We start from the raw sequence: 12615 nt of genomic DNA, 5'->3' as shown, positions 1-12615 counted from the left end.
AATAATAGACAGCTGAGTTATTCTGCCATGAGGTATATAGAATAGAGGTGAATGCAGGGCAGCCTTCTATACTGAAAAGATATAGGAGAAAGGGAAGTGCATTTGTTTTAAGACAGATTTTGCCCATTTTAGAAAATTTCCAAAGTTGTTAACATGTTTGGAAAAGGGATAAGAAAGTGTTTTGATTTGTTTTCCCTTCTCTTTACCAGTCTTCCCTGAAACTCATGTATGATACCTTGATGGTGTCGTCTAGATGAGCGTGGCAGACTTCCTCAAGGGTTTAGATATCCTGAACCACGTAGTCTCTATGGCAGCTCTTCAACTCTGCTTTTGGAATGCAAAGGTAGTAAATGAATGGCCATAGCTGTCTTCCACTAAAGGTTTATTTACACCAGGGTTGGCAGTTCACCCTGTAATCCTAGTACTGAGGCACTGTAGCAGGAGTTCTAGGGCACCCTGGGTTTCAAATCAGTCTAGGTTACAGAATGAGAGCTTGTCTAAGACAAATAATAATGGTAATAATGATGATGGTTTATTTTGTAAACATCTGACCTAGAATATTAACAGTGATTATAGAGTTATCGTGTGCAAATAAGTATTTCAGGCTCCCAATGTACTTAAATTTGAACTGTTTTTGAACAAATGTTTAGAATGCCTTATACTTAGAAAGCATAGTAGCACATGTCTGTAACAATAGTACTAATAATAATATAATTCAGGGACTTCAAGAGATAGGAGGAGGAAGACCAGAAAATTTTGGCTAGCCTCAGCTACCTAGTGAGTTCAAGACCAAGCTAGGTAACATGAGACTCTCAAAAATGAAACAGAAGATAAGCCTTCTATTTGTTTGGGAACTGTTCCTGTGTGACTCTTTCTTACTAACCCATTGTTGTAAAATTCTGTTTTTCTCCCTTGCTTTCTTTAGATCTTTTGGCATTGGAAACTTTTAATATTTGAATTAGAAGGTATCTTCATGTGCCATTTATTATTTTGCTTCTTATATACGTTTATCAAATTGAAGATGATAACCAGTATGGAAGCCCCTAGACACATGGTTATTGAGCACTTGTAATGTGTCTAGAATGAATTATAAAGTTATTTGAGCAGAAAATACATACTAAGAGGGAGATGGTGACAAACATCAATGGCAGAGTGCCCGCATTGCTATAGCCCTAGGTTCCATCCCTACTACCAGAATTAGCTTTTCATTTAATTAAATGTTTTCTTTTGTGGGGAGGTGTTGAAGACAGGGTTCTCTATGTTGCCCTGGCTGTCCTGGAACTCAGCCTTTAGACAAGGCTGGCCTCGAATTCACAAATTCTCCTCTCTCTGCCCTCCCGAGTGCTGGGATTAAAAGTGTAAGCCACCATCTCCAAGCACTTTTTTTTTTTTTAAAAAAAAAAAAAAAAGGGAAAGACAAGGGGGCTGGAGAGATATGGCTGAGAGGTTAAGAGCACTGGCTGGTCTTCCAGAGGTCCTGAGTTCATTTCTCAGCCACCACATTAGGTATCTCACAATCATCTATCATAAGATCTGATACCCTCTTCTGGTGTGCAGGCATGCATGCCGGCAGAGCACTGTATACATAATAAATGAATAAGTCCTTAAAGAAACATTTACAAAATGTATATGCTGGCTGAATTTGAAGATATGGTCTATGAGAAAAGAAAATACAAAATCTCATATAGATTGCATGCTGAAATGATAATATTTGGATAATAAAAATGTATAGAGGCTAAATAATAAAATTTTTTTATATATTATGAGAAATTTTTAAAAGTACACTTATTTGTGTGTGTCTGTCTGTCTGGCAACTATTGTATCATGTTCAACAACTTAAGGGAGTTGGCTGTTTCCCTCCATCCTGGGGATTAAAGTCAGTTGTCAAGTTTGATAATCATCTTTACCTGTTGAGCCATTCCACTGGCCCCCCAATTTGAATTTAAATGGGGTGTACAGGTGCATTTGTTTGGCATTTGTGTTGTGTTACAGATATATGATGCAGATGAGCTTCTTATCTCTAGTTGCTCTGATATGAAAGGCCTGAGTATGACTTCAGCACCGCAATATTTTGTAAAACTCTTAAATTTCAGTCTGCATGCTGGGGACTCGTAGAATTGCCTAAGAATGTTGGTATTATGGTGGCTTCAATAAAATAAAAACATCCTTAGCTTAATGTTTATAATTTAATGTTACGGGATTTTGCCTGTCATGTTGGTCCGACATTTTTGTTTTTGGTATATAGCTTGTAGACCCTGGAGTTAAAGCCTGGACACCGACTAAAGGAAAGCAGAATGTTATCATGTTTGTTGGATTGCAAGGAAGTGGTAAAACGACAACGTGCTCGAAGGTAAATACACCTGGAAGATACAGTTGTATGAGGTTTTGTTTTAAGGCTAAGCTATATATTGTTGTTTTATTTTGTTACTCTATGTATCTTCTCTGCTTTTGTAATATTTTTGGAGGACATAAAGTGGAGTCCTATAGTCTTCTCTGATATTTGTCAGAATGTTAGACTTCTGACCCAGGTGGAGGTGGGAGGATCTGGAATTCAAGGTCAGGCTTAGCTATAGGAGACCCTCTCAAACTAGGAAACAGAAGAAAAGACAATTCCTGTCCTTAAAGAATGTAAGTATGGCTGGATGGTGGCACATTCTTTTAATCCCAGCACTCGGAGGCAGAGGCAGGCGGTCTCTGTGAGTTCGAGGCCAGTCTGGTCTATAGAGCAAATTCCAGGATGGACAGGGCTGTTAAACAGAGAAACCCTATCTTAAACCCTTTGAGTGTCCCACTGTGTTGATACAGCCTTTTATCTTACATATCCTTATGTTAATTTTCCATTCATTGACCCTCTCCTATGTCTGGGTTCCCCAGCTTGGTTGCTAGATTATTTTCTCTCCCCAACAAGCTTTAGCCATGTTACAGTTTAAGGGCAGGGGTGATGGCTGTCTAACAGTGATTGTTGCTGCTTTACCATCTTATATTCATTGAGTAAGACTTAGAATTTAAACTCTTCAGAACTTTTGCTGCGCCTCAAAATATTTAATACTACATTCAAGAGAATTATGAGCAATTTTACTTTACTCCTTGGATAAATTAAAATTAAACAAAAGAAGTTTTATATACAATGATTTGTTTTTTGATGCTTTATTTTTAATCTTCCTTTCCCAGTTAGCATATTATTACCAGAGAAAAGGTTGGAAGACTTGTTTGATATGTGCAGATACATTCAGAGCAGGTAGTATTTTGAAATTCAATTTTTTTCTTCCTCTTTTTTTTTTTTGTAATTTTTATTGTCATATTTGAGGCTTCATTAACTCTTTATCTCTTAGGAGCGTTTGACCAGCTAAAACAGAATGCCACCAAAGCAAGAATTCCATTCTATGGAAGGTAGGTTACTTTTTTTAAATTTTTTTTTTTTTTTTTTTGACTTTTTGCAAGTCAGTCTTAGTTGTAGTCCAGTCTGACCTGGCTGGCTTATGACTGTCTCAGCTCACAAGGTGTGTGCCACCATACATGGCTTCCTTTCTTTTTTATTTAAGACACCTGAAGCATCCTCACTAATATATGCTAGGGAATATATTCTTGAAATTCTTTATCATTTAACAGCATGTAGTAGGGGCCTGACACCCTGAGTTTGACTCCCAGAAGCATGGTGGAAGGAGAACACCACCTTTGGAAGGTGTTCCTAGACGACCACATATGTACTGTGGCACATCTATGGGTGTGTGTGTGTACACACACCTGCAAATAAGTATATTATTAAAGAACTAAAAATTTGAAGTATGTATTAACATACCTAATTAGCTATTTTAATGCTTTTTATTATCATTTCCATACAGATATTTATAGGAAGACAGATTATTTTAAATTATAATGAGTCTGCTTAGTTTAGGGTTACTGTTTCTATGAGGAAACACCATGAACTAAAGCATCCTGCGGAGGAAAGGGTTTATTTGACTTACACTTCCAAATTGTAGCCGATGATTGAAGGAAGTCAGGACAGGAACCTGGAGGCGGGAGCTGATGCTGAGGCTGTGAGGGTGCTGCTCACTGTTCACCCTGCTGTCTCAGAGCCCAGGACTGCCAGCCCAGTGATCTTAGGGCGTCGTTTTCTCAGTTGAGGTTCTTGTAGAAAGTCTAGCTTGTGTCAAGTTGATGTAAAATTAGTCAGCACACTTCCTACAGCAGTGGTTGTATGGATTGCATAAATTTATCAAAACTCATCAGATGGGAACTGTGCATGTAGCTTATGGGATGAGTACTTGCCTACGATATATAAGGCCCTGAATTTAATATCTAGTTCCATCAAAAAAAAAAAAAAAAGAAGAAGAAGAAGAAGAGCAAAAATTAAAACAACAACTCCCTCCCCCAAAAAACCAATCCTTATTCAAACGACTACAGAGAGGACTGAGGAGGTGGCTCAGCAGGTAATGTGCCTGTCAGCAAGACTGGTACATGCGTTCCATCTCCAGGGCCTTGATAGCAGAAAGCATCTGTTTCTTCATGATGATGATATAGAAGTAAGTAAATACATACAACAAAACTTGAGTACAGTGGTATGCTTATAATAAAAATAATAATAACCATTTGTTAGAGTAATTTTATTTTAGAATGATAATTACTACAGTTTTTTAATGTACCCTACTATCTGTATATATGTACTTATTGTTACTTTTTTGTTTGGTTTTTCGAGCCTTTGCTGTCCTGAAACTCAGACCAGGCTGGCCTCAAACTCAGAGATCCACCTGCCTTTGCCTCCCAGGTGCTGGGATTAAAAGCATATGTCACCACCGCCTGGCTCAATGTCCCTTTCTATAAAGATCTTTGATCATGTTTCCTTATACCTTTACAAATTATAGTTGTATGGCTTTAATCTGAGGTGATAGCCAGGCATAGTGGCAGTGTGTACTTTTAATCCCAGCACTTGGGAGGCAGAGACAGGCAGATCTCTGTGAGTTCAGAGCTAGCCTGGTGTACAAAGCAAGTTTCAGGACAACCAGGGCTGTTACATAGAAAAACCCTGTCTTTAAAAACCAAAAAAGGTGCCGGGCAGTGGTCCACATGCTTTTAATCCCAGCACTCGTGAGGCAAAAGCAGGCGGATCTCTGAGAGTTCAAGACCAGCCTGGTCTACAAGACCTAGTTCCAGGACAGGTTCCAAAACTACAGAGAAACCCTGTCTTACAAAATCAAAAATAAATAAATAAATAAATAAATAAATAAATAAATAAATAAATAAATACATACTATGTAATCAATCAATTAATTACATAATGTTTAGTAATGCTAATAGCTGTCATTTTTACTTTAATTTTTTTATTCTGTATGTGGGTGTTTTGCTTGCATATATGCCTGTGTTCCACATGTGTGCCTGCCCTGTGCCCTTGCAGTCTAGAAGAGGGACTGGAGGAAAACATGGTTGTGAACCCTGCTTTTTGGTACTGGGAACTGAATCCAGGTTTTCTGGAAGAGCAGCCAGAGCTCTTAAGTGCCATGCTATCTCTCTAGCCCCAGTTCATTCTTCCCCTTCCTTCCCTCCTTCCTCCCTCCCTTCCTCCCTCCCTCCCTTCCTCCTCCCTCTTTCTGTTTTTAGAAGTATTTATTTTGTTTCCTTTCTCTTTTTTTTTTTTTTTTTTTGATTTTTTGAGACAGGGTTTCTCTGTAGCTTTTTGGTTCCTATCCTGGAACTAGCTCTTCTAGACCAGGCTGGCCTCGAACTCACAGAGATCCGCCTGCCTCTGCCTCCCGAGTGCTGGGATTAAAGGCGTGCGCCACCACTGCCCGGCTGTTTCCTATCTTTTTAATATGAACATACCAACCTCAATGTACATAGTAAATGATGATGTCATCATCTGATAGGGTGCTATACAATTTAATAACTTCATAAAATGATACCAAAATGTTCTTAAATGGAAAGATAGGCATAATATGCTTTGTAGCATGACTTCTCTTACTAAAGAGGATATTAAAGCATTAAGGAAGCAATTCAGAAAAAAAAATGCATTAGAATTATGCAGACTTTTGTAGGAAAGTTTAGTGTTGCCTCGTGCCAAAAAAATGGCTTCTGTAATTTTACTTACTAGGAATTTCTTCTAAATTGAAAATACAATATTTTCACTTTTTCAGAATAGATTAGAATAAACTAACAGTTTTCAAGTAAATAGTATTTAGATGTTTTCCCATTTTAGTGTTGTTGAAGTCATTTGTTTCATGTTTAACAGCTATACAGAAATGGATCCTGTCATCATTGCTTCTGAAGGAGTGGAGAAATTCAAAAATGAAAATTTTGAAATTATTATTGTTGATACAAGTGGTCGGCACAAACAAGAAGATTCTTTGTTTGAAGAAATGCTTCAAGTTTCTAATGCTATAGTAAGTAGCTTTCCATGGAACACCATTTAAAGGACTTCAGTCAATTTAACTATGAAATCTGATAGAGTTTTTAATGAATATAAGCTACTTCTTGCCTGTAAGAAATAAATTAAGTAATTATTTCTGTTTTGGGGACCTATAACTGTGTTAAGGACTTAATGTCATCATTTTTGTTCTTCAGTATAGAAAAAAATAATAATGAAAAATTAAAAATTAACCTTAAATATTTGTTGATTTTTCTCATTACCTAAATTCAGTAGAAACAATAATTTTGAAAATTTTTCAAAATGAACCTTAATATTGTCATTTAATGTCTTCTTTAATACTCTTAAAAGATGGAGCTGGATGTACTTGCACCTGTTTTTTATCCTAGTTCTTGGGGAGCACAGATGGATCTCTTAGAGTTCAAAGCCAGCCTGGTAACATTATCTAGCGTTAGGCCTAGACCCTGTGCATTAGTCACTGTTTTTTTTTTTTTTTTTTTTTTTTTTTTTTTTTTTGCTTGAGAGAGACAGCATGACCAAGGCAACTCTTATAAAAGAAAGCATAATTATGACTGGCTTACAATTTCAGAGTCCATTATTACCATGGTGGGGAACATTGTGGCACACAGGCAGATATGGTACTGGAGAAGTAGCTGAGAATTCTACATCCAGATCTGCAGGCAGCGGAAGATCTGGGCCTGGTACTTCAACAAGGCTACGCCTACTCCGCCTAATCCTTCCCAAATATATGAGGCTTTGGGGGCTATTCTTACTCAAACCTTCATACTAAAACAAAAAATTATGGAAATAATGTAGGGGTAAGAAGTAGTTCAACACCTGTTGCATACCTTATAAACTCATATTTGGCTATTGGAATGTTGTCAATAAATCTTTGGTTAGTGATTGGCACCAATTTGTCTCTTTACTGCTGCTCTTATTCTGACGAATGGGAGCAGATCTAAGGGACATAGCCTCAGTGTGTTACTGACTGTTTTCGGGATACACCCTTCTGCTTTGTTCTTGTTCTGGTTTACTTTTACTGTTCGTTTACCCTCAGTGTCATTCATAAAGATGTTTGCATAACCACCTCCTATTCTTCCTCTTCCTCTTTCTTCCTCTTGTTCTCCTCATTTCTCTTTCTCTCTTTTCTTTCTCCTTGCCTCCCTCCCCCCTCTCGTTTTTGAAACAGACCCCAGCTTGCCCTGGCTGTTCTAGAACTGGCTCTGTAGACCAGCCTGACCTTGAACTCAGAGATTGCCTGCCTCTGCCTCCCAATTTAAAGGCCTGTGCCAGCACCTCCAGGCAACTTTTCTTCTTTATTCAGGTCTCAGCTCAGAATAATTTCCAAAATGCTACCATATTTTTTTCTATATATCATGGGCTCAAAGGTCCTCTTACTTATCTCTTTATCCAGCCCTATATGTTACTTAATTCATGGTGCTCCCTCAGTCAGTATTTATTAAATAATATTTATAGTAAACATTCTGTACACACTCATGTAACCTTTTCTTAACACTAGTAAAAGCAAGTCTCTTTTTATTTGTTCTTTCTAGCAACCGGATAACATTGTTTATGTGATGGATGCATCCATTGGACAAGCTTGTGAAGCCCAGGCAAAGGCTTTTAAAGATAAAGTAGATGTAGCTTCAGTAATAGTGACAAAACTTGATGGTCACGCAAAAGGAGGTGGTGCTCTCAGTGCGTGAGTATCAGTCAAAGTCACACTGTTGTGGTTGCTAAACCCACTGCCCTGTAAATTATTTGTTCTGTGCCTTGACAATCGTGTGTATGTGTGCTATTTATGAGTTTCTTATTCTGGTTTTTAAGAAGATTTTAGTAATGAATTGATGTGATCTGTAAAAGAGAATTAAGTAGGAATAGAATTTTGGAGCCTGTCTTGTATAGTTCTAACTAATAAAAGGAAATTTAAATTTTTTACCTTTTGTCTATTATTTTTGAAAAATCTTCTGGATAATTATTTTCTTTTTTGAGGTTATTATTTTTTTTTTCTGTGTAGAGTTGCTGCCACAAAAAGTCCAATTATTTTCATTGGTACAGGGGAACATATAGATGACTTTGAACCTTTCAAAACACAGCCTTTTATCAGCAAACTTCTTGGTAAGTACAGTGTGGGATTAGAGAGCCATCTCTGAGATAGTATGGATCATAGAGCCAATCAGGGTTTTAATCCCATGCTTACTAACTAGCTTCAGATGGCCATTTCCTTCTGTGACTTACCATCCTAACCTCTATCTTACTTTTCATTCTTTGTTAAAGTGCTTGGGGTCAAAAGCCGAGCCTTTTGTGCTACTGAGCTGCATCCCCAGCCCTCTAGCCTCTTATTTTCTGTGGTTAGGATGATAAAAATGAGTCATTGAATGCAGACTTTTGAGGAAGAATTTGAGTACATAATGCAGAAATATGTAGTTATAGTAATAGAAGTTGTAATGATAGTAAAACTTCTGTCTTAAAGTGGTATAGTTATAGATCATGGAATTAGGAGGTTCCCTGATTTATGCCTTTGCTTCCTCCTTAGCGCCGATTGTTTTTCATATAAAATACAGTAAGAGTGTTTAACTAACCTTGCAAAACTATTACATGTGTCAGTATATTTTGTATAATGTGAAGGTGAGTGTATTATTAACTGTTCATTTTTCTATTTGGTGTCTTACAGGTATGGGTGACATTGAAGGCCTGATAGATAAAGTCAACGAGTTGAAGCTGGATGACAACGAGGCACTTATAGAGAAGCTGAAGCATGGTATATTTGTAGCAAAAAACGTATTTGATCTCAAGTATTTTCTCTTTCATTTTTTTTTTTGTTGTTGTTGTTGCTTGTTTTTCCTTTTTTGTGGTGCTGAGATTTTAACCCAGGCCTTTGTGCATGCTAGGCAAGTACGTTACTGCTGTCTGCCTCCCAGCCTGCTGGTTTCCTGAGAGAGATCTTACTGTACAGGTCAAGCTGGCTTTGGACTTCTGATCTTCCTGCTTCTGCTTTGGTTACAGATGTGCACTGTTGTACTTTCCCTTGGGCGTAGCACATGTCCCACAGCACTCATAAAGAAGTTAGAGGGTAATGTGGGTGAAGCTGTTCTTTTCCACCTTTACATGGTTCCAGGGATTGAACTTGGGTCACTGGGCTTGCAAGAAAGCACCTTTACCCACTGAAACATTTTCCTAGTGCATCTTTTTGATAAATTTGATGTTAACTCATTGGAAATGATAATGTCTATTGTTAGAATCAATTTTTCCAATACATTTTTAAGCTTGGCATAGTGGCTTTTACCTTTAATGTCTTTGAGTTCCAGGATAGCCTGGTCTACAAAGTGACTTCCAGGTTATTCAGAGCTACATAGTGAAACTCTGTCTCCAAAAAAAGGTCACATACTTATTTTAGATGATTTATACCCAAATTATTTTAATTTTTGGGCATCTGAACAGGCAGCTACTGAATTAGTTTTCTCTTGTGATCAAATTAGCTGAAAGTTAAAATAGAAAGTTTGATTTTCATTCTTAAAACAAAAACAGTTGGGAATTCAGTATACACTTAGTATACTTATATTTTGACACGGGTCTTGTACTCTGGGTCGGTCTGTACTTTATAATTGTTGTCATCCGTTACAGTCATTTGATATTTACCTTCCCTGCTTGAAGGTGAAGGAAAGGTTCATGCTGTGTTCTTCATCTTCATGTTCGTAGTACCTTGCTCAGTGTCTGACACACAGGTCTTCAGTTACTGCGGGTTCAGTGGCTGAAATTATCCCTCGTTGTCTGATTTCTTTCCCTTTCATTTTGTATGTTTTGGCTTTTTGTTTTGTTTTCTGTTTTCTTTTGAGACGGGGTCTGACAATGTGGCCCTGGCTGTCCTAGAACTTGTTACACAGGCTAAGCTGGGCTCAGATACGCCTGCCTCATAAGTTCTGGGATTAGAGGTGTACACCATGCCAGGCCCTTCTTTCATTGTGAAGCAGTGCCCTAGTTCTGCTTCTGTATACTGCTCTTTGTCTGTTCTCTGATTTCCGACTCTTTAGGTCTCTAAGGTATTTTTGTTTTGTTCCTAATGTTTTGCCCATTCTGAGGTCACCAGCTCTACCTAGTTTCCTAATGGTAGCTTTCATGTTCTCCAGTTGTTAATATTTGACAGTGTTACCTGTTTTTTTTTTAATTTCAAAGCTTTCACTTGATTCTGTTGTATGAGGTTTTTGTTTGTTCAGTGGTCACTTATTTCATTTTACAAAACAAATTTTGTGTGTGTATGAATGAATGTGTGTGTACTTACACATGTCAAGTCACGCACATGTGTGGAGGTCAGAGTAGTCCCTTCTCTCCTTCCTTTATGTGGATTCGGGGGATCAAACTCAGCTTGTTAGGTTTGGTGGCAAGCATCTTTACCCACTGAGCCATCTAGATGGTTCCACTTTTTTATGGATGGCCAAAGTGAATGCTAGACTCTAAATGCTGATCCCTACAGCAGAACAGCAAGCACTCTTAGTCACTGAGCCAGTTTATTTCACACAGCATGATTTCTCCCTTAGTTTATTATTATTGTTGTTGTTTTATTATTAGTGTGTGAGAGAGAGAGAGATGTGTGAGTGGCATGCTGTGGCATGTATATGAAGATCAGAGGACAACTGATCAGTTCTCTGCCTCCACCTTTTCTGGTTTCCAGGGATTGAGCTCAGGTCATGAGTTTGCATGGCAGGTACCTCATCCACTGAGCCATCTCACCAGTCCACAGAATTTGGTTTTGGTTTTGAGATAGAATCCTCCTTTCTAATCCTGGCTAGCTATAAACTGGAATGTTCTCTCCTAGACCTTCTGAGTGTAGAGATCACAGGTGTGAGCTACCATGCCCATCAACAAAATATTTTTATAGTCATCAATGAAACCCTAGGTTTTTTGTTTTGTTTGATTTTTGAGACAGGGTTTCTCTGTAGCTTTGGAGCCTGTCCTGGAACTAGCTCTTGTAGACCAGGCTGGCCTTGAACTCACAGAGATCCACCTGCCTCTGCCTCTGCTGGGATTAAAGGCATGCGCCACCACCGCCCGGCACCCTAATTTTTTTTCATACAGGGCCTCTATGTAGCCTTGGCTGTTCTAAAACTCTATGTAGACCAGGCTGTCGTCAAACTCACAGGATCCAGCTGCCTCTGCTGGGATTAAAGGCATGTGTCATCACTCCTGGCATTATTTGAGTACTATTTTGTCCTCAGTCTGTCCATTTTAAATCTTACAAATCATTTTCACTATTTTATATTTTTTGCTGATAATGCCCATTTATTTTTTGCTGATAATGCATAGGAATTTTACATGTTCTGTATTCTCGTTAGTGTTTGCTGTGTCCAAGCCTTTTAGTTGTAGCAATTTTAGCAGATGTAGTTTGCCTTGTTTATTTGTATACATCTACCTAGCGTGCCTGTCCATGTGCTTGTTGCTCCTTGCAGCATATTCATCCTGTCTTCCACACAGTAGCTGTGCAGTGAATGCTTATTGATTGGATAATACGCTTCAAGATGATTAAGGAAAATACTAGTTTTATTGAATGGAAATGTACATTTTCTACTGTCTCTGAATTATTTATATTGCATTTCAGGTCAGTTTACATTGCGAGACATGTATGAACAGTTTCAGAATATCATGAAAATGGGCCCATTCAGTCAGATCTTGGTTAGTTATCTTTAAATGTTTCTAAAATTTCTTTATATGTTTTTGTGTTCATTTTATTTGTACAAAGAAAGCATGTTTAATGCACTATAGTACAGCGGGCATGGCTATAACAGAAAAGCCTTATTAGTGTGTATCCATTGTTAAAATAGTGGGTTTCATTATGACGTACTCATGAGTTTATATGATATACTTTATCTTTTTATTACAATTTCTAAGAACAGTTATACTTGCATAAATCATTTGGGTAAAATGTATCTTTTAAGAATTAATTTCAAATTTAAATAGTGACATTTTGAGCAGTATTAAGTAAGTCATTGATGACTGTTTAAATCTGTTTTAGGGGATGATTCCAGGTTTTGGAACAGATTTTATGAGCAAAGGAAATGAGCAGGAGTCAATGGCAAGACTGAAGAAACTGATGACAATAATGGATAGCATGAATGACCAAGGTACGAGAGTAGCTGACTGAGGGTAATATTCTAAGATCAGCAAGGTAAGAGAGTAGATGACGGGGTGGGCAGCATTCTGAGACCAGCAAGTTTAGAGTTTCATATTTTCTTGTTGGCAAGATGGAAGAAACTTAGATAAAA

General features: G+C 37.8%; 1 protein-coding gene across 2 annotated transcripts in view; it reads left to right on the top strand.

Moving 5' to 3' along the window:
- LOC126499584 (signal recognition particle 54 kDa protein) overlaps window positions 1-12615 on the top strand; it is a 63928-nt gene that overhangs the window by 15780 nt on the left and 35533 nt on the right. For both annotated transcript variants that reach the window (XM_050138868.1, XM_050138866.1), the window contains exons 5-13: window positions 2246-2350; window positions 3172-3238; window positions 3333-3390; window positions 6224-6374; window positions 7912-8060; window positions 8376-8476; window positions 9033-9119; window positions 11952-12025; window positions 12366-12474. In XM_050138868.1, coding sequence (XP_049994825.1) covers window positions 2246-2350; window positions 3172-3238; window positions 3333-3390; window positions 6224-6374; window positions 7912-8060; window positions 8376-8476; window positions 9033-9119; window positions 11952-12025; window positions 12366-12474 — 901 coding nt within the window. The remainder of the gene's footprint in view (window positions 1-2245; window positions 2351-3171; window positions 3239-3332; window positions 3391-6223; window positions 6375-7911; window positions 8061-8375; window positions 8477-9032; window positions 9120-11951; window positions 12026-12365; window positions 12475-12615) is intronic.

The sequence above is a fragment of the Alexandromys fortis genome, unplaced genomic scaffold (genome assembly GCF_014885135.2).
Source record: "Alexandromys fortis isolate MF-2015 unplaced genomic scaffold, M_Fortis_MF-2015_v1.1 scaffold_35, whole genome shotgun sequence".
Taxonomy (NCBI): domain Eukaryota; kingdom Metazoa; phylum Chordata; class Mammalia; order Rodentia; family Cricetidae; genus Alexandromys; species Alexandromys fortis.
This window is presented reverse-complemented; position numbering and strand designations above follow the sequence as displayed.